Genomic DNA, 23,347 nt, shown 5'->3' on the forward strand with positions numbered 1-23,347 from the left:
TGGAAACAATAACTGATCGTATGCATAGTCCTAGTATCGGACTGTCAAATTACAAAGTCTTTCTTTTTCGATATAAAAATCACGCACGTCATTTAAGCGAAACAGCCATTTGACATTCGACTGTCTGCTACATCCAGATCCCTCGCGAAACGAGACTCACCGAGACTTTCCGAAACGGGACCGAACACCGTTCGTTATTTTTTGTTATTTTAATAAATAAATTAATTAATGATTTTAATAAATTTTATTATAATAATCATATCGTATTATTTCATGTCTGATATTTGCCGATTAAAGTTTGCAGAAAAAAGTCTATATGTTCTGACTGGGGTTCAATCCGGAATAACTCCAACTAGAACGCTCTAAAATACATAAAATGTCATTTGATTTTGTCATTATATTCTTTTTTTTATTTGTCCTATTAATTTAACAAAGGACATAGAAGAGCAAACGGCGAAGCAAAAATACAATTTGGGTATCTCACTTTTTACCTGGAACAAGTAAACGCGTTCGTTCGTTCCCGTCCATGCCCGCCAAGTCAAGTTTTGCGTAAAATAAATGGATTATTTACCCAATACGTAAACTAAAAAACGATAGCAATAAATAAAACTCACCCTTGAGACGGTTCGTAAAGAGCCAGAAGAGTATGATGCGGCAATTCATGATCCTGAAAAAGAAAAAGAAAAGATTAGGGCAAAAAGGCGGAAGGGAATATATTTATAACCTACATTTCATTAAAACCTGAAGGAGATAAATTACTTAAAGCTTCGCGATATAATTTCCTAAAAAAAAGTAACGAACCCCCCCGGGTATACGGAAACGTATTTAATGTTGCAAAAATGTCCGTTTTTTTTTAAGTCACCCTAAAAAATCGATCGCTATTTATTATTCTTTTTTTTTATTTCAGATATACGAAATTAAATTAAACTCAATTAACTTTAATTAAATTAAATTTTTTTGTTAATATTGGATATACTTATTTTCTAATTGTACCTCTAACATTCGGAGACGATGTTATAATCACCAATTTTATTTGAATTTAAATTTTAGGCATGTAGAGAATGTTTTAAGAAAATTAGTTTTATACATAAAGTTTGTCAATTCCTGCCAGCACTACGCATATTGTTTTTGTATTCACGACTTTATCTTTGTTATTAAATGAGATCCGGAATTTCATTTGAAACGAATTTTGGGGCGCTATTAATATGTCATTGTAGACTTTCATGGTTTGGAGACTTTCGCCTGCAGTCCTAACCTTCTTGATACCATATTATCGATCACGTGCAACTTAAAACATCTGCTTCAAAGTTTCGGTCATAGATGTGTTGACAAAAAATTCCCATAAAATTTGAAAAATACGGTGTACGACCAAAAAATGTAATACTAAATTTAATAATTATTCACCAAAACTCAAAAATAATTGGTTTATTTTAAATGTTCTTAATCTTTCTTTATTATTTGTCGATTAACTTTAAATTTATTAAACTAACAAATCTAAATTTATTAAAAAATATTTGTAGACATTTATAAACATGTAACACATTTATAAAATATGAAATTTTACTAAATTGGGGGTACGCAACTCATAGCAACAATAATAAGTTGGGAATAACATTTAAAATAAAAATTAATAGGTGTAACGTAAGAATAGTAAATCTGACAACATTGCTGAATTCTGTATATCCAAAAGCCTCCAGGTATTGAATTTGATCGACTCAACTTTTTACAAGCGGGGCATGGGTAGGAAGGCACTATAACTATTACTTTGACCTGCGAACATTTTTTGCTTCTCTTTTGTGAAATGTTTATACCTACATATGTAAAATTCATTTTCTTTATAAAATTAAAATCCTAGGGAACTAATTTGCTGTTTTTGATGTTCGGCAATAAAGATTTTCTGAAATAAATCAGTATGATGAACAATAATCCGTAAATGGTTACTTCATATCCCGTGATATACGGGGGTTTCATTAACCGAAGGAAATGAGTTATCATAAAAGTATGCCATATATATGGGGTTTCAAAATAAAAAGTTGTTGCCTGGACTACTTAGGTACACGCAAAAAGTGAAGCCATATAACCTCAGGTTCGGAATTAAGATTTTAACACTCTTGTCTTAAGCATTTTAAAAGCCTGGTAAAAAGTTGTAATGAAAAAATGTTTACCAATTCCAAAATATCTTTCATGGAAAATTTCTCTTCAACTATTACGTTTACTCCATTTTCGTAAATAAAATAGGCCAGTTATATGCAAGACACATTGAAAATGGAATACCAGGTACACATTAATAAGTCACGTGTAAATTTGGTCTTTTACACAATCGGCAAAGTTGACGAGGGTTCAAGGTGCCGTTGCGTAGACATTAGCTTTTCAAACATCTTTTCCAGTTGGTTAGTTTCGGATGTAAACAAACCCGAAGTACACCTGAACACCTTCTTCTGGGGTTTTAGCCAATTGTTTGCTCAGTAATTTATTTGGCAGGCTCCACTTCAGTATTCCGTGTTTACCGAGATTCTGGGAATATACATGTTTCAAATTTACGATTTTAAGGACCTCCAAAACTGTACTAATTCGCTGAGGGGTATTTAATATTTTACGAAGTACGTAAGCCAGACCAAGGAATTGTAATTTCGTTGTTTCATTGAGAATTACAAAGACAAGTTGCCAACGCATAAAGCTGAACTGAGTTCACTTGGAAATAAACAACTCGCGAATGTTTTTTTTTTTTAATTTTTGTTTTTGTTCCCGACCATTCTGCGAGATAGTAATATATTTTAAAAAATTGATAGATAAAAATTATAAATTTAAAATTTTTGATTACAGTTAAACTTGTAAGCTTTTTTAAACTGTAGGTACCTAAACAAACGTCGATTTTAGTCATTTCCGTGTTTTGTTTAATGCCATGAGTTATCAATACATATTATCACGTTAACGTATTTTTTGTTATTGTGATTAGTTGATTTAAACACTTAAACCTGAACGTAATGTGTTTCCAAAAGGCAACTAATTTTAAAGGAATTCTGAAGAACTCTAGGGAATTATGAAAAATTCCAGTGTAATACCGAGGGATTTAAAGGAATTGTGAATAATTTCGAGGGATTTCAAGAATTTGTGAAGAATTCCGACTGATTGCAAAGAATTATGAAGAATTCCTTCGGAATTCCAAAGGATTCCAAAAAATTTCGAAGAATTCCAGTGGAATTTCGAGGGATTCTAAGGAGAAGAAGCCAAGACAGACTGGAGTTTTGCTTAATTCTAGAAATCCTGAGAAATGTGTTAAAAATATCTCATAAAATGAGTTAAACTTAAGCTATTTAAAACTTAATTTTTCATAGAAACTTCTTATATATAGGCATCCTAAAAACCTACCTGCATAATGTCGCTCGTACAATAAAACATATAAAATCATAACTAGAAATAGTTTTTTTTTTTAATTTTTGACTCTAATAATATATAACAATAGAAATAACACAAAAAACTAGGAAAGATAAAAAAGTTAAGAGAAAATTATTAAAAAAAAAAACTGGAATCCTCGTACAGTAAAAAACTTCTCATTCCCCAAGAAAATATGACATTTTATTTTTTAATTGATTATGTGATGGGGGGTTTTCAAGTACTAGGAAACTTGTTCCATATTGTTTTAACAGAAAATTCGATATTCCTTTGAATATATGTGTTCTATTCTTAGAGTTATATTCCATGTTTACTCAAACTGTCTTGGAACAGGTCTCCACTTTTTTTTTCCGAACATAATGCACTCCAGCACATACAAGCACGTGTCAGTACAGGCCTGTGTTCAGTAAAAACAGGCTTCTGAAATATCAACTCAATCTGTGTCTATGTTAAGGTTAGCTCCAAACTATGCTTTGAGTTTTTTTTAGTACTTCATACAACTGATATATCGTCTAATTAACGTAGGCTATAAACAACAGGGGTCTCAGGACAGAGTCCTAGGGAACATATGCTAAATTATATTTTATTAGTATTCCATTTTCACAATCTCTCGCATACTGTTGTTTGTCTTTCAGATGTTACTCCCCTAGCGGGAGAACCACATCCCTGATACCATTACGTATTAGTTTTAAAAAATCAAGTATTTGTTCGTTTTTCTTTATGGGTTTGGCAAGCGCTATTTCAGAGCTATTAGCTATATCCTAATAGTTTTTGGTTGGTTTTCCTTTTCAAGATGGGGAAAATTATGTGCCAACTAGCTGACTACGCCCCTGACTAACTTAAATAAATAACTTTTGCAATGACCTACGTTTTGTGCAACTTTCAGTGTAACTGTTTGCGGTATTTTCTTATTTCGCTCTTAAGCAATATAAACTTGACAAATTGACGAGAAAAATAAAACGGACCTAAAAAAAATTAAATTATAAATGAATGAATGAAATTTGTTTACATTAAATTAATAGCGTACAGAGTGTGACGCCGACATAAAAAAACTTGGGCATTTTCAATTTCGAACTTATTCTCATATTTTTATCTGTTTCTAACAAACCGTCTTGTAATACTTTGCATCCGACTTGTATTGTTAAAAGTTTCAAAGTTCACAGAAGTTTCGAGATAGGACTAAACCTTCCTGCACTGAATCATCAGAAAATTGTAAGTTTCGGCCGCGTCGATCCACTTTTTTTTTATTCAAATTTACTTTTTTAGGATGCCACGTGCGACATATGGTGACATATGGAAAAGGCGTTTTTGTCCTACGTGCACATGAACGGTCTACGAAATTTTATATTTTATTTCCAAATACGTGTTTTATTAGATATATACATATTGCTTTTTCCAGTTAACCACCGTTTTCTACCTTTTGCACCTGAATACTAAAAGGCGGCAACAACAATTCGTTTGAAAATCGCGTCAAAACTTCAATTTTCGAATTCAGTTCCCAATACATTTTGTTTTTATTTTTGATAATTTGTTGATTTTTGTTAGCAGATGTTCAGACAGCTCGAATGATACGAAATAACATGACTTAAAGTTAATAAGTTGGCTTTTCAAAGGTATAATGTACAGAGTATTCTCTAATTGTATGTCAATTATTAAAGGTGCGATTGTTAGGTAACTTTTAAAAAGAAAAGTTCATACGAATATATAATAATAATAATAAACTGTCTTTATTGATAATCAAAATATTACAATATAAGTAACAATGCAAGAGTGGCGGCATTCGCAAATTGCGCTCTTCCACTTGTGTAACCACAAGAACAACAGCACCAACACCATAATAGTCAACAACATATACACCCGTATATATATCGTAAACAGAAGAAATAGACGCACATCATACGGCGGGTCTAATTAACAATATTAATGCTTTTTTAAAAGACTTCATTGTGGGGAGGGATAATTTAACTGCGTTATAGGTAAAAGATCTCTGGAAAGTTACCGAAGTGTGTCTAGGAACGCAATATCTTAAACAATGACTCGATTATGAATATCATTTCCTCTGCAAAGTTTACCAAACGATTAGATCTTGTTGGAGTTCAGTAAAAAACCAAAAGTGGCTAACTGAACTTTATATCGGTCTTCCAGCTTGAGCCAACCCGAATCAGAGAGGCATTGTGAAATATGATTATACTTTCTGAGATTGCAACTAAAACGAATACAACCATTCTGAAGTCGTTGGAGTCTCTCCTTATCTAGATTAAGTATAGCTGGCCAATAGACAATACTGCAATAAGCGACATGGGATAAAACTAACGTATCACACAGTTTAAGTTTGACTCCTTTACTGAGAAAATGTTTGTGAATATACAATGTCCTCAACTTATAAAAGGATTTTTGTAACACCATGCTTCGAAAACCGCAAGTCATCGTCAAACCAAAATCCTAAATTTTTACACCAGTTTGAAGAAGGAGAGATAATCTCATCATTTAGTGTAATCTTAAAAGAGGTTTTTTTATAATATCTTCCCTTTTATTTCCAAACAATATACATCTGCGTTTTGTTAGTATTCAATAAGGGTTATGAGCCGCAGAAACCTCCGCAATTATTTTTAAATCTAAATTTATTTAGGCATTTAAAGCTTCACTAGCAACAAATGATCAATATAACTGAGTATCATCGGCGTATTGATGAGATTTAGAAAATTTAAGAAAATTGGAGAAGTCAACTGTATAATCTGAGAACAAAATGGGTAACCGAATACTCCCTTGGGGAACACCCTTCTCCAAAGCAATGGTATCTGAATGAGTATTTCCTATAATTACCCTTTGGTATCTCTGACCAAGAAAATTTTTAAAAAAAGCAAGAGCAGTCAGTACCTTTTATCCCGAAGTATTTCAGTTTAGCTAGGAGAAGGAAATGATCTAAGGTGTCGAACGCTTTGTTATAGCCCAAGAGTATGAGAAAAGAGTTTAATTTAGAATGCGCTGTTCTCAATAAATCATCAGTAACATGAAATAAAGCAGAAGTAGTGCTGTGAAGAGGTGGAAAGCCAGATTGAGTGTCTGGGAGCATTTTGTTATCGCATAGGAACTGGTTGAAATGGTTGACAGCAAACTGATTGGTCTAAAATCGTTAATGTTACTACTATTACTATATATGTCCTAAACGTCTTAACTTTTGAGATACAAATAAAATTTTCAAAAATAAAATGTATTTTTTTAATATCTGTAATACCGCTTTAGACATTTTAGTGAAATTATTGTTATTTTAAAAAAGAATGGTCGAGTTTACTAATGAGGAGTTGGCATTTTATGTATGATTTGGCTTTACTAATAGAGTCATGCTAGATACGCGAACATTTTCAAATGAATAGGGCAAATAATCATTTAAACGGGGCCCATCGGACTGCGAGAACTCCATAAATTGAAGAAGCAGTTTTAAATTCTATTGATGAAAATCCTGAACTCAGTACTAGAAAAATTGGGAATAATCTGAATACCTGGCACATCTGGGTTTGGAAAATTTTGCACGATTTCCTATCGTGCCCGTATCACATTCAATGAGTCCAAGCGCTATCCCAGAGATTTTCCTTTGCGTATTAATTTTTGCCAATGGTTTTTGGACAAAATTGGGCATAATCCTTTGTTTGACCAAGAAATGCTATTTAGAGATGAAGCTAAGTTTTCTAGAAACACCATCACAAATTTCCACAATAACCATATTTGGATCGATGAAAACGCCCATACAGTTCTAGAATTTAAACACCAAGAACAGTTTTCGGTAAACGATGGGGCTGGAATTGTTGGGGGACGCCTTCAACAACTTATCTAGTTTCTATGTTTTATTTTTTTTTCATAAAGGTTGCTATTAATTTATTTACATACAATTTTTGTTAAAAATTATTAATAGTAGCCAGTGTTTTTTTTTTTTAATAAGAATCGTTTTTTATTTATTTTGTTGTTAGGATGTTATGTTATTTCATTAAAACTGTAAAAGTCACAAATGTAAGTCTGTAAAAACTATAATTAACTTAACAGTATTCATCGTGATATTGATATTTTCTAATTTTATTATTGGGAATGTCAATTTCAATACAAATATACAATATTATTAAAGATTTTATAATTTCTCTTCGCTACATAACAACGCTACCATACTTATGGGTTTTGCTAGTAAACAATCATTAGTTTGTCAATGTCAGTGTCAAATTTGCATTGTTTTTGTAGTTGAAATACATTTCCAAAAAAAGGTTTTTTCAGTGTGTCTTTCGATATCCTCAAATTTAATTTTTTGACAAACCTCGTATGCTATTGGATGACTGTATTCTAGATTTTGTATGAATTAATAACAATGCTGTGTTATTATTATTGAATGATATTATATGATGTTAATAATTAATAATAAAAAATGTCTCCTATATAATTATTTATGCACCATTTTTATAATGAGAAAGGATTGATATTGCTTGTACGACATTAAAATTGTGTCCAGTGCAGTGCCATCCCTGGAGTTAGGAATAACATTTTCGCATTTTAAGCAAAAATCTTGAAAGTTGAAGTTAAACGTATATTTTAAACATTTATTTTTTGAACTTCTCGATCACAATAAAGTTGGTTAGAAAATGATCAAAACGATAACAATTTAATTGCAGGCGTGTAACTCTCTGTATACATATACAGTGTGTTTCAAATGCTAGGGTAAATAGAATACTAAAGAATAACGCTAGACCCTTTTTTAAAAAATTATATCTGAATTAAATTTAAACAGCAAAAGTTGGTATAATATTTTAGAGTTAGAGGGGTTGGGGGTTGCCACTTATTTTACGCCTGAACTTTTTTAATGGAGATTTTTTTATCCAAAATGGTATTTAAAAAAATCAATAAAAAACTGTACTTTTCGTATTTAAGTCTGCAACACATACGGCTTAGATTAAACTAATATAAAAATTCAATGTAGAAATGAAGAGAGAGAAATACTGAATTACATAGAAGAAAGGTGGTTCACTAGAGGGCTTAAATATTTTAAACTTTACGCAAGAATTTATATTAAAATATATGGTAGCCCATTTGAAATTCTTGTTTTTGCCATTAGTGTTAGAAGGATAAATACTGCTAGTTTAGTAAAATATATCTTAAATGAAATAATATATCAGGTCCAGTATCCATTGACCTCGTGTATTCAACAAAATCCAAATTTTCTGTCATAAGCGGCAGTTAGCCTGTGGTTCTTTAATACGGGTATTGACAGAGCGTTTGATTGCTCCAATTTATAAACTTCCGCAAATGCACGGAATGCCGATATACGCCGGAAGAACTAAGGAGGTCTTCTCTTTTGTCATTTCGGGATCTTGTATGGCCTCCTAATTTCGCTGATGCTTTGAAGTTTTCGTTAACTTACGATTATACGGAAGTGATTTGATCGCTGTCTGGCTGACAATGGGCTCTATGTAAATTAAATCGTCTCTCGAAAGCGTGTACGGGGTGGACCAACGTTTTCCGGTATGTCTAGCAGGAGAGGCAAAACATTCGGAATAAACATAAAATTCTGCAACTATAATTATAATAAGACATATGTTGTAATAAAAAAAAATCTGGGTATATAATTACCTAAAGTTTTGTTTTTTATCTTCTTTTGGAACTTTATCGTACGGTAATACTCTTATTGAGTTAGACGAAGAATGTGAACAAATGAAATAATAATATTTTGCTGACTGCTATATAGATTGAGATTTGAGATTTCAAATTCATTTTCGGAAATGGAAATAAACCACAATTAAACAGTTTTTTCTGTCAAAATTTCTTAATTAAGGCGCCGATAACGTCGTAGTAATTGAACAATTAATGAAATGACTAATGAAAAAAATACTATGTGGAATTTTAGTTTTTGGCATTTTCTGTCTTAATTATCAAAAAAAAGGGAAAAACTTAGGGGAATTGCACATTTATAATGGATCACCCTGTAGAACGTATCACGGGTACTGTGTCTATATAGTCGGTACGATTTCTGATGGCATAGTCGACAATAAAATGCCAGACAAGTTCGTAGCGCGCAGCGCGAAGCAGCTTTGTATTTTGTCCTACAGGTAGACATTAATTTTCTAAGGTGCTCCTGCGGACCACTATGAAACTTTCGCAAAATCAACACAATATTCGGGACTGTTTAAACCAAAATATTCCCTGTTTTATAGTTTTTCGATTGCACGAAAATGCCAATTTTCAGGGTCTTTCTGACACACTCTGTATATAATTGGAAAAATCCCGGAAATAGAGATTATTTCCCCAATCTCCCTTGTTTCCGGGTCCAATTATTTTTCCAATAGAGCGAGAAATGGTGATTTTCATTTGGATTTTTTCAAATATCTCGAACAGCGTATGTAGCTCTCGATGTGGTCTACAACACTGTTTAAACCAATTGGCCATATTTTTCATGAATTTACAGCTAATAATTTAAAAGCAAAAAGAACGATTTTCAGGGTCTTTAAGATTTTTGTCTATAATTGAACAACCCTGTATATAACGGAAAAAAATCCTGAAATAAGGGTTATGGTCCCAGATTTCCTGGTTCATAAATTTCGCTGATCGGGTTAATATTTTTCGAGAAAATCATGTTTTTCTGGAAGTGATAATATACCAAAAAAATTTTTCAAAAATACTTTGCGAAATTTGAGTAAGTTCTTTTTCAACAAATGAAATGCGACTGTGGACTTCTACCCTTCTGCCAAATCTGAAGTCGATAGTTGCAAATTTAAGACGCCAATTAATTTTTGAATATAGCACTTAATATCTTGAACACCCTGTACAACAGGTGAAAACCTTGAATACAAAAGACTGACATCTGAAGCACAGTCTTTCAGTTATAGCCAATTTTCAATAATAGGGGGACCCATTTTTCAGTTTTTTTGAATTTGCAGCGCACCCTGTACATTTGTAAGAAACCTTTACGTATAAAATTTTATGCAGCCGAATCTTGGACGTTGCACGTTGGTTTTATGACGGACTATGCCATTGCAAATCGTACCGACTATACTATATAGACGATATTTACTTGCGTGGTTAGAAATAAAATACCATATTGGCTATGTATCAACAGGCTCCGACTTGCGATTTAACATTTTCACCTACTTTAATTTATTTTACATTCGTAGAGGGTATAGAAATCGGCTAGATACGATAATATATGAAAACGTCAAATGCATAAATGAAAAACGTATCGATTTTCCCTCTCTTTTACGTCCCGCTTGAATTGTGAAATGTTTTTTTTTCTCTCTGCATTTAGAAAATAAATGCCGTCGCCGCCGAGTCATAATAAGAAAGAAGAAAAAGAATTTTATGGTAAAATAAAAAATAATGAGCTTGTTCCAAGCCAAGATTTTCATCGCAGGAAGTGAGTCTAAAGTGGGGAATCCGAAACGCGTCGACAGAAACGTCTGCAAGGGTTTGTATTAAGGACACTTGGGTTTGGGTTTGAACTTAGACGTTTTGTCAACGAAATGAAATTTATTTCCGACCGAACGATTTGAATTTGATACATCCCTATCATTTCTATCTTTTTTTTTTAAGAAATACAGTATTTCGTCAAAAAATTTAAGAATTTAAGGGAATTTTAGATATTACGTTTTTGGATTGAGTGATGAAAACATCAGACTTGTGTTTAAAATATAAGTTTATTAAGAAAATTGCAAATTGAATATCTACACACCAGACTTTTTGAGTTTACTAGTCTAGTTGAGAGTTGAGATACATCAAATAACAATGTATATAGCATAAGTCTTTGTATATATAGAGCCTATTTGTAGACCAAAGCACCATTACCAACCTAAAAACATGAACATGAACCAACACTAATACTAATTAATGTCTAGTCTATGCAACACAAGGAAACAAGTGTAGTAATAAAAATTGTTTATATTTAAGCTTAAAATTATTTGAGTTTTTAAGTTGTTAGGAATGCTATTTTTTCAAAGAAACTTCTACAGGCTACTGCAATGCTATTTATAAACCTACTGGATTTCTCCTGCGTCGGTTTTTGTTGAGTCGAACTAGTTAACGTTTCGCTAATCATCCTGTTGGCTTCTTCAGAGTTTGACTGAAACTGGCTCGCATTTTACTCTGTACCTGCATTTATATTGTTTGAGGGGGACGGAGCTAAATGAAAGGCATAAACCCGGTGGTAACAGTCGCGGTTAAGAATGTTAGATTGTTTATAGATTTCTATAGACTCTCGGATTGTTCGTTGGTAGAAGAATTGATTGAATTTTACGTCCGGTTTCGTTATTCTATTCGGCAACACCTGATGAGTTTATTTGTCTTGTTCGTAAGGCCTTTTCGTGTTCTTTCAGCCTGGTTGATATTTTTCGTCCGATCTCTCCAATGTATTCTTTGCCGCATGTGCATGGGATGCTGTAAACTCCTGGCACCTCAAATGGGATTTTATCTTTGACGGACCTAAGATGTTGAGAAATTTTTGAACAAGTGCTAAATCTGGTTTTGACGTCATATTTCTTTAGAACTCTTGATATGTGGTCAATGATGTTTTGAATACAAGGAAGGACCAAAGTGGCAAGTGTAGAATTGTAGGTTTTAGTGAAGTGAATTTTGTGATGGAACGCATAATATATTTAATGAGTAAGTTATTGGAGAGAAGAGCAGAGCAGAGCAGAGGTGTTTTAATTCTGGGTTCAGTGAGTCGGTCTGAGATAGTTTTACGACTCTCTAAACAAGAGAGTTGATAACCGATTATTTTTGTCTGGATGGTGATGTGACATGCATTAAGGTCTCTGTGAGTAGGTTTTCTGTTAACAGAATGACCCAATTTTAGGTTTGATTTTCTATTGGTAAGAATATCAAATAATACGAGATTGTTTTTAGTTTCCGATTCAATGATAAAACATATGTTAAGGTGTATAGAGTTTGAAGTCTCCTAGAGATTCTTGGTCATGAGGCAAAATAACAAAGGTACCATCAAAGGCTTTCATAAGTATATTCGCGATGACTGGTGATAATGGAGACCGTTATAAGAAAAATATGTTCCAGACAAGCATTTTCCAATTAAGATAAGAAATTTTGGTTCCAGATTTGGAGATTTTAATATATCTGAAAGAATTTTGAGAGTATCTTTAGTCTTTAGTCTACATCGAAACTAACCGGAATATTCTGTGGATCGAATGTAATAGTTTTTAATTGTTCAATGAAATGAAAGGAATTAGGTACGTAACTATCAGTCTTTCCTGTAAAGGGTTTTTATTAAGAAGTTAGATATTTTGCTAGAAAATATGTTGGAGAACCAATGGTGCTGATAATAGGTCGAAGGTCCGTAGAGACGAGGAATTTTAGAGTAACATACTTTTTTAAGGTTTCTGATAGAGAAGAAGCCTTAATCACAGATTTAATATTACGTTCTATAGATGATGTAGGATCTTTTTTGAATTGACAATAGGATTCGTCTGTAAGAATATTGTGTTCATTGTGTTCATGACTGCCGTAGCATTTTCTTTATCTTATTAAATCTTAATGAAATTACGATGTCGGCATTAGATTTTGGAGATTTTAGAGCAATGTGTTCAGGCTTTGGAATATTAGATTGGGGGGGGGGGGGGGGGTTTGAGATATTTAAAAAATTTTTGCGGTTTCAAATCGATCAACAGTAAGAATCCAGACATAAAATTTTATTCAAAAAACACTAGAAGTCTTGCATGTAATCAATTCTTCTACCAACGAAAAATCGGAGAATCTATAAAAATCTATAACCAACCAAACAATCTTAACCGCAACTTAGTCAGGCCCCGCCGTTAGCTCCGCCCCTTCAAACAATATATAAAGGGTACAGAGTAAAATGCGAGCCAGTGTCAATCAAGCTCTGAAGAAGCCAAGATGATGATTGGCGAATCGTCAGAAAATTCGATCCTATATAATCCAAAAGTGAATAATATTAAAAATCCCGCATGTGCAAAAAACTTTTGTATTTAAAATTTCTTCATAACTTTTATTCGAAGATAATCGAGCGACTAGTCCATAGTATGATGAGGTTACACGGTTTAGGAAAATGTTTTAATAGATTCGCAGTAACCAGAACTTTCGTGATTATATCGTATATTATTATTATGTGAGACACACACACCAAATATTTTTATTTAAAAAAAAAATTATCAACGTATAAATAGTAATCACAAAATAAATTTAATTCAAACATGAAAGAAGACATTGACGAATTGTGAAAATAAACCACAAATATTCTAAAGCTTCGTTGATTTCGCGATATTTTACTCGTAGATGCGAATCCCAAGCCGGAAGTAAACATCCACCGAAATTGCAGGCAAATATTACTTCACTTTGTGTTTAAAATTGCATAGTTTGTTGCATATTGTAGCGTACGACTTCGATAAAAAAATCGTTTGCTTCTAGGGTGCTTTGTAGGAAAATTTTAATTAATATTCTTTTATATAAGGAATGACTATATGAAACGAAAATGAAATAGCAGCTAATATATTTCTGGTTTTATTATAAAAATATGAACGGCAGTTAGAAATAACTTCATGTTCAAAAAAAGAGAAAATTACATATATATAATTTATTCTTTTAAAACATTTTGTTATAGATCTGATTCGCCCGTGTGAGCGAAATATTTGTAACGTTTGGTTAGAGCGATTAGAAACTACGTAAATTTTAATCACCATTCCTGTACTAAAAAATAGTTGCTAATTAGTCTAATTAAAACAAATATTAAAAAAATGTTCCCAACCTAGCCAGTAAAATAATATTTTCTAAATAGTATAATGCAATAAGTTTTATAAACCCCATTTTAATCACGGGTTTGATTTGGGCCAAGCAAGTGTTTAATAAACGAGGAAAAAGTTTTGTTAAAAGTAATGAATAATATAATATTATAAACACTTCCTTTACTACCTTCAGATTTTGGGTTCAATTGTGCCGTTTTTTATTTTTGTTTATGTTCGATTAAAAATTAAAAAAAATATATTGAGGATATATCGATTTTACGTGCGACTCAAATGTTTGTAGCATTTCAGGTGGGATGAAAAGCAAAATAAAATGTTTGTTTGCTATTAAATACGCTAATGGGTTGCATCTTCTTTTTCAAAATAGGCATTAGAGGATACGTGTATGAAATTGATTTGTTAATTTCCACTTCCAGCCCATTAGCCATTGAAAAACTAGATTTTCAGGGAAACGAGCATATACAGTTTTATTTTCGTTACTATTGTAAATATTTTCTGACGATGGCCAGATTTATAACAATATTAAATGGTCTTCATTGGTAAAACAAATAATCCAATAAATACAAAATTAAATACAGAAACGCGGAATTAGAAAAGAAAAGAAAAATAATACTAGAAGAGAAACAAACAAACGAAACAATTATTAATCATGTGTTAAATTCTGACTTAGATAATCTAAAAATGTGTGGCGTTTGCTTGGGTTCAATCCAGCCAAAATTAAAAATTAAAGAACACATTATTTTGCTTTGAAAATTAACCTGCAAATTTATTTTGTAAATTTTTTACTTTATAAATGAGATACATCCAAACATTTATTACTATGCAAGAGACTCTTTACTTTTTCGCTTAATTTTTTAAAAAAATTTATGCTAATATATATTTTTGAAAAGCATGATTTCCAATCAATATAATAATATCACTCAAAAAAAAATGTTTGCTTCGTAACTAAGAAACAGTTCGAACAACTAAAAAACAAACTACGCTACTATATTTCACGGAAAAAATAGTATAAGGACGTTGTTTAAACTAGTCAAGAACTCCCAAAATCGATAGTTTTAGATACTCCATAAAAGTGCCCAAACTGGGATAGGATACCCGGTACATAGATCAAACTTGTTATTTTAAGATTTTGTAATACAGAATAAACAAATATTGATCAAAATTATTCCTCCCACATTTAAAAATAATTTTTGATGCTTATAACTAATATTTGATTGAAAGTTTTATATAGACTTCCGTTAAAACTCCATATCATTTTAATATGTGTATTAATTTTTAATTTAAGGATGCTTATTTTTTGTACTTCCTTTAATAAGGAAATCCTGGAATTAAGTAGGATAGTACTTGAAATTTAATGATATTATTAATATGAACCCATTATTGCATCAACTTTGAACTTCTAAGTTTTAAGCTATTTTTGGATGAGACATCATTTGCCACCAATAAATAAAAAATAAATAATTTTATTATTTGGAGAATTGTGACAAAATGTTTTTTTCTCTTCTCCCTATTTCTAATTGCAGTCTCTCTACAATTTAATGAATTTTTAATCTATACTCAAGCTTTACGACTGCGTAAATTACAAATTCTATATCCCAATTAAGCCGTGATTAAAATGTATCGGTCTTGTTAAAGTGCGACGTAGCTTTTCAAATACCGTTATTGAGTTCCGCTGGTAAGCTTTAATAAATTGTTTTCCATTAAAGGGGGGTTAAAAACTAGGCTTAATACTCATTAACCGGGTGACACCCATTGGTTATAGGAATTATATGTATCGCCATTTATGCACGGTTTTTATATGTAGTTACGAGTTGCTGAAATGACCTCATATACATTTAATGAGTGCACCTGGACCAAGACTTTAATTGCCGTTGCAATTCATATTTAGTCTATTTGTCTGGTTGATGATTATTTATGAGTTTTGCTGACCAGCTGCCGAGTTAAGTATAGATTTTTGATAGTTTTTACAGGATCAGTGAGGGTGATTTCAAAATTTATGAGGAAACGGTAAATACAAGAGTTGTAAAGGTTATCTTTTAAGGCACACTTATATCTAAAATTAGTATTATTCGAAGATGACGTAAAAAAAATTGAAATAGAATTAGATACTACAGGGTGATCAAAATAAACAGATATATTGGGATAATTTGAAATTGAATTATTTCGATTTTTTTAAGTGACACACCATATACAGTAACGTAAGACAAGTAACAGAATTTCTTAAATTATACAAACCGAAGGATTAGAAGTTTTGGTAATCAAGATCACCTGACCTCAATCCCCTAGATTATTTTTTGTGGGGAACACTGAAAACTTTAGCATATGCAGTAAGTAAGAGGAGCTGGACTATCTATACAGAGCTTTTTGGACATTTTGAACAACTAATTCAATAAAATAAAATTTAAATAGGTTTAAAAAACAGATTCAAGCAAGCATAACTTAACGTGGCTTACATTAGTTATTTATTTTTCTCTCCTTGACTTGTGAGATTATAACCTAGGTTTTTATTATTAGTTTTTGCTCATGTACAAACCTGTAATTTGACTGTTTATTTTTCCTAAGTTTTGTGAAGAAATGGACTTTGTTGTCTTTAAAATTTCAAATGCTTGTAGCTCAGTTACCACCCGAGCAACACGTTCCCAAGTTGTGATAGTCATGTCGTGGGACACCCTGTATATTATTATTTCTCTGAAAGATCTTATAAAAAAAAGGTCGTTATACCACAGTTAATCCATTATGGGTCCGGGAAGTGCAAAACGAAAACCATTGGTCACTTAATCTGTGCTGCGGAATAAGACACTTTAAATTTATTTCACCATTGAGATCCAACAAACGTGGTTAAGCAAAGTATTAAAAATGGGTATACGTATACGACAAGCTTAATAAATGTTTGTAGGTTTTCATAAGATCTTTTAGAAAAAATAATAATGCATGTAGTGTGCCATTTAGGAAAATTTATTTATTCTGAACACCCTGTAGCATCTAATTCAAATTACGTTGGATATATATTTTTCGTCATCTTCGACCAACACTAATATTAAATATTAGTGATCCACTTTCAAAATAATGGCCCTAGCGTAATTTTTTCTCAAGTGCAAATATTAGAACCTTTTTAGAAAAATTCAAATATTGGAAACAATATCAGGTTTAGGTATGTATTATTACGAATAAAAAAGTTGAAGGGTTTTAAAACGAATTCAGAACAAAATTTAAAAATATTGTGTTCCATTGGAAAAAATGTGTTTTTCTTTTTATTTTTTCGAGCCACCCTATATACTTTATTATAATTTTCACTCAGCAATAGATTGCCCATGTTAGGAAGTACAGGACTTTCTGTATGAAATGCTCCCTGAATATTCATAAACGTATTCTGGCAACAAGTGCGTATACGTTGCGTAATTGAATTGTATTATCAGTAGGCCACAACGCAGCTGAATATCTTAAATGATTTAAGCTATTCTGACATGGTGAAAATTGAATTCACTTGGATGTGTTCGTAATTAACTAGAAAATTCGACTCAGCTTTTTCGTTGATTTATGAGTTTTCGGCTGATAATCGGAAAAAAGAGTGAAGTGAAAGTAATAAAAACAAACAGTGCCGTTTGTTAGTCGTTGAAAGTAAATTTTAATTTTAAAACGAGTAAAAATATGAAAAATATAATCAGAAGTCATGTTTTTGAAATTACAACGCAGTTTCAGGCTTACTTTCGTAATTAGATGATTATATTAATCAAAGCTGAAGTCTAAAGCGTACGAGACAATTGCAGGGAAACTGAGATTAAAAGAAAATGAGATCGTCTAAAGTTTACTTTATCTATGTGCTCAGCGTTCTCTCAATTGAAAGCCTTAAAATGGGATTAATTTCTTACGTATGTTTCGAAAATATGTTATGGTAAAAAATCAATACCTTTCATTCGAACCCTTATTCTTGAAACTCAGTATGCTCTATCTTACCTGTACTGCTAGGGTGTTTTTTACTCTTAAGATTCGTCCCGAAAATTTTGATTTTTGAAAATGAAAGATATAACATATGATTGATTTCTTAATACGGTTAGATAAAAAAGGACTATAATTTCTAAAATCCAATTTAAGTTTTTTAAGTATACCACTCGGTTTATTAGCAAGGAAGATATTGAATCTTAAAAAATGTACTGAAGAGTATGCTCATAATCTACGATTGTGCTAATCAAAATATGCTTGAAATTTGCGACTGAAACGAAATGATGTTCGTAGTCAGAAGTGGTGCTTCTAAGGAGTCGTTTGTCAGTGCCTTTTAAATATTATTGCCACATGCTGCCGCCATTTTTATCTGTGCTTTTAGTTTGTAAATTTTTAAAATATATTTATGCCACTTTCGATGATACCTTAGGGATACAGTTTTTATAGTCGCTGCAAATATTCTATGTAAAGGTTACGATATAACACATATCTTTGACATTTTTTAAAATTGAAACATTGCTTTTTTTTATAATTCAATATAATTTATATATTTATATTTAACTTGCTAACCGAAACTGACACACTTGGTTATCACTCGTAAACACCCTAAACATTGATAAGGCTTTACTTGTTCAGGTAAAAAATATAATTAAAAAAATCTTATAAGCCTGTCACTATCTCACCCAAAGGTTTAAAAATAGCATATTATGCACTTTTCCTAACTCATTTGGCAACAACTCATGGACTTGTGACTTGTGTGAATTTTTTGAATTTATTTACAAAAGAAGAAGAAATAGACTTCAGCTCACATCTACAATCTACATCTATATCTACACGAAGAGCGTAACTAACAAAACATATATAATTGGATAATGTACAACTTCTAAATTGTATAACATAATACTGTGTATAGTTCATATAATATATATATATATATATATATATATATATATATATATATATATATATATATATATATATATATATATATATATATATATATATATATATATATATATATATATATATATATATATATATATATATATATATATAATTAAAATTATATTTATAATAAAAAGAACAAATAGAAAAATTAAATATTAAAAACTATGAAGGGAATTAATCTCTAAATATATGAAGAGTTTCAATTTAATGTATCGTTATTTGTTTATCTATAAAAATCTATAAAAATGCTGACTGTGACTCTAATTACCCAAAATGTGTCAAAAATCAAATTGTGTTGAAAGTGAGTCATGACTCGCTATCGCTGGGGACTTGTGCAACTCACCGGTGAGCGGAACTTCAAAATTGAGTTTGTTTATTTTCTATTTATAATTGTGATTTGAAAAAAAAAGAAAATATGTTTTTCTAACGTTGCAGTAAATCACTAAAACTTCTGTCGCAGTACATGTTTCTTAGCTGCTTTGCACACACAGAAAAACCAAAAATAAAGAGAGAGAAATTCCGAAAATTTGATATTTTTGTTGGAAATGAATCTATCAGGAAATGTTGTTTATTATTAATATATTCAACGTTATAAGCCTGCACAAAATATATTCAGATAAATGAAACAGATGACTAACAATACGATCCCCATGGTATGTTCAGACTTTAAAAGGTGCAATTAGAAATTAATCGAGAAAATATTGCTTACTACTTACTACACGGCTTGTAGCAAGTAGAAAATTGATTGACTCTTAAGAGTCTTAAACCTTTGATATTGATTGTGTATAGTAGGTTGTGCACCAAATATAATTAAAATATCTAAAGTGGTACTGCAGATATTTAAAAAATATATTTTATTTTTGAAAATTTTTGTATATGAAGTTTTCTTTTAAAAATGGACCCAAAAATCGAACGTTTAATTATTGACATTGACAATGCAGCCAAACAAACAAAATGATCGTAACTCCACGTTTTCTATTCTTTCTTCAGGAAAATTTGTTCCTTCAATTTTTTTTAACAAAAACGGTAGTTCCAAGTAGGATTTTTTACGAAAAAACAACAAAATATTATTGAAATTTCTCTATTTCTAGTGCGTTTCGATCGAATTCTAGGAAAAATTTTTTTTGGCAATGTTATAAACACTTACAGTTATCAAGCTAATTGTTCTCGGTTAAACAGTAGTTCCAGGCGGTATTTTTACGGAAAGCAACAAAAAAATAATGAAATTTCTCGTTTCTTGTCGATTTCTATTAAATTCCAGTGAAAATCAGCAAAGTACATCAAACCTGCAGACATCGACTTAAAACCTCAACATCTGGGTTGACCAGTAACTCCAACTAGGATTTTTGACTAGAAAACTACAAGGAATGAGTGAGTTGCACAAACTTCTGTAATTTAAATTATATTAGCTATCCACCTAAAACCTCTCTTGCCAATGTCAATTTAATTTTACCCAACTCAACTTCATTTATAGGTAGGGATAACTTTTAAACGTTATTTTGGCGACTTATTCTTCCAAACCGAATTAAATTCAACTACAAATAACAATCATGTAAATAAATTACTTCTGGTGAAGTACGGGAACACATCTATACAGAAATTACAGTCATTGCTCCGCTTTGGTTAATATTCCTTCATGTGTTTAGAACCATGTTCACTTTCGGAAATCGTATTATTAATTCACCGTCACTCTGTCATTTCAGAAATCCCATTTTTTTTATGAAAAGTTTAACAGAACATCGATAAACCCAAACAGAATTAATTAAACACGCAACTGGAAAAAATATAAGGGCACGCTAAGTTTTAGATCATTCGCCGGTCCCCTTCCACGGTGGCAATAAATGGTTTGGATTATTTCCAAAAAAAAAAATTCACCAGTCAATTAATACAGTGTCTTTTCAAAACACCTTTCACCACAGCTAGAAAATTTGAATAGAATTAGAATCACGACGGAGTATTTTTTTTTGTTTTGTATATTTTTTCAAGAGAATTTATTGCATTTTATTGTCCTGTTCTTCCTTATATGAATCTATCCATGTAATTACCCAAGATAAACCACACCATAAGGTATTCCCAGTAAAAGCAATAGGTTCATTGTTAAATTAATGACTGCCACAAAACGTGCCTAGTGGTGTTCCCCAGGGATCGATACTGGGACCAGTGTTATTCTTAGTGTGAGCGCTTATGCTGGTGACACTAAATTATTTGAAAATCCTTCAACATATGCGGACGTGTTGCAGAGAGACTTGATTACTATTTCCAAGTGGTGTTGAACTTGTCTATTGTCGCTGAATGCTCAGAAGTGCTCTGTGCTGCATATTGGCAAGAACATTCCCAGTTTGAATTATTAAATCAATGGAAACTTTGTGTCAAGTGTCGATTCTCAGATGGACCTAGGTGTGACAGTAATGATTTTGCGTGGAAAGCAAAGCAAAGAAAGCAAACTGCGCGTAATTTTTGTTAAAAAAGACTTTTAAAAATCCTAGTCCTCGCATCGCTTGCAGACTTTTTACCACTTACATACGCCCCATCCTGAAATTTGTTTCCCCAGTCTGGAACCCATGGCATGGCTGGAAAGAGTGCAACGAGCCGCCACGCGCTGGCCACTTCAACTTAGACATACACCTTACGATGACCGTCTCAAAATACTTAGTCTGCCAACATTAAGTCAGCGTCGGCCTTGAGGGGATCTCATTCAAATGTATAGGTTTGCGCATGACCAATTTCCATCTGACGTGCCCTTTGTGGACTTAAACAATGATGAACGCCTACGCGGTCATCCATTTAAAATAAGAAAGAAACAATTCAGGACTTCACATCGTCGGCATTTTATAAGTAACAGGACTTTCGAATATTGGAACAGTTTACCCTCAGATGTTTTGTGTGCACCTAACTTGTCTCTATTTAAACGTCGCATGGACAGTGTATTGTTTCACAGCAACTAAATACTTGTTATATGTATAACATTCTCATGCTACTAACTATCAATGTGCATAATAGGTTCTCCTCTGCACTTTATTCTTTGTAATAATGATAATAATAATAAATAATATTGCAAACAGCAATTTTTAGTACCTTTGATATCGTGTACTGAAAGCATTCATGTGTGCCGAAACTTCCATAAAAAGCTCTCTGGACTTTACTTGGGATGACACCAATTTGTCTTGCTTGCTCTAAAATTGTAAGTATAAACAATATTTTCACATTTTTTGCAATATATAGTAAAAACATAAAGATTAATGTTTTTTGGTACAACAGGAAATTTTGGCTATTATAAATTAAGTATTGATAGTTAATGCTAACAATTTTATTGTGTTAGTTTTTGGATAATTCCATGGATTTAGCCTAAAGCTAGAGCTTTCGAAAATCTTATAAATAAATACCAATAACAAATTTTTTAATCGTTACTAATCAGTAGCGTCTTTTTTTATTAAATACTTTTTAATGAATAATTATAATTGTCTAGATCATTGTGCGAAAATAGTGGACTGGTACATTAAATTTTCAAAAATTATAAACAATTAAAAATGGAATATTTTTTTTTTTAACTAAAAAAGGATTTTTTTTCTCAAAATAAAAAAGTTATTAGTTTACGAACTAGAAGCAGAAAACTAAACACTACTTTTTACCATCTATAATTGTTTATAATTTTTGTCATTTTTAATGTACTACTCCAATTTTTCGAATCGAATGAACTATATTACATAGTATGTTCAATTAACGTCATTTTAAACTCATTAACTAGACTAATAGCGGTGATGTCATTCACTAGCAAACTGTAAATGTGTGAAAGACAAGACAAAACAGAATTGTTAGATTACGAAATGCATGTTGTGCAAGTAAATTTTTTTATAATTTATAGGTTAATTAAGTTAAAATTTATAGGTAATTTATAGATTATAGGATTTCTGAAATATGGGTTTAATTATGAAAAAATCTATCTAGCTTTATTTTGGATGTTAGTTCATGTGCAACTCTTTTAAACAGTACAGTTAAAATCAATTGAATTGTTAATAAAATTTTTCTTTTTTTTCAAGGCACTTAGACGTCTCATGAATTTGAAACAAAGTAAGCAAAAAGTTTCTAGATCCTGACATCCGATAAACGAAATTATTTGTCCCAAGAGTGGCCGCGAAATAGCCAAACGAACGTTTCGTTTAAATAAATAGCTATTTAATTAAAAGCAATAATTGAAAAACCCTGCGGGCGTAAAAGTATTCCAAAATCGTATTTTATAGAAAAATGCAGGAACATACCACATTGTGCAACCGATGAATAAATAAAATCGGCAATATTCGAAAACAATTTTGGTGGTGCGAATTTGTTAAAATTTT

General features: G+C 31.4%; 1 protein-coding gene and 1 long non-coding RNA gene across 3 annotated transcripts in view; one reads left to right on the forward strand and one right to left on the reverse strand.

Annotated features, from left to right (window-relative positions):
- Positions 1 to 23,347, reverse strand: part of LOC132695877 (protein turtle homolog A-like) — a 413,609-nt gene that overhangs the window by 373,200 nt on the left and 17,062 nt on the right. For both annotated transcript variants that reach the window (XM_060660435.1, XM_060660436.1), the window contains exon 2: positions 615 to 667. In XM_060660435.1, coding sequence (XP_060516418.1) covers positions 615 to 663 — 49 coding nt within the window. In that variant the 5' untranslated portion in view covers positions 664 to 667. The remainder of the gene's footprint in view (positions 1 to 614; positions 668 to 23,347) is intronic.
- LOC132695880 (uncharacterized) overlaps positions 1 to 23,347 on the forward strand; it is a 237,150-nt gene that overhangs the window by 174,462 nt on the left and 39,341 nt on the right. The gene's annotated exons all lie outside the window — the stretch shown is intronic.

The sequence above is a fragment of the Cylas formicarius genome, unplaced genomic scaffold, assembly GCF_029955315.1.
Source record: "Cylas formicarius isolate icCylForm1 unplaced genomic scaffold, icCylForm1.1 PGA_scaffold_12__32_contigs__length_19106922, whole genome shotgun sequence".
NCBI lineage: Eukaryota > Metazoa > Arthropoda > Insecta > Coleoptera > Brentidae > Cylas > Cylas formicarius.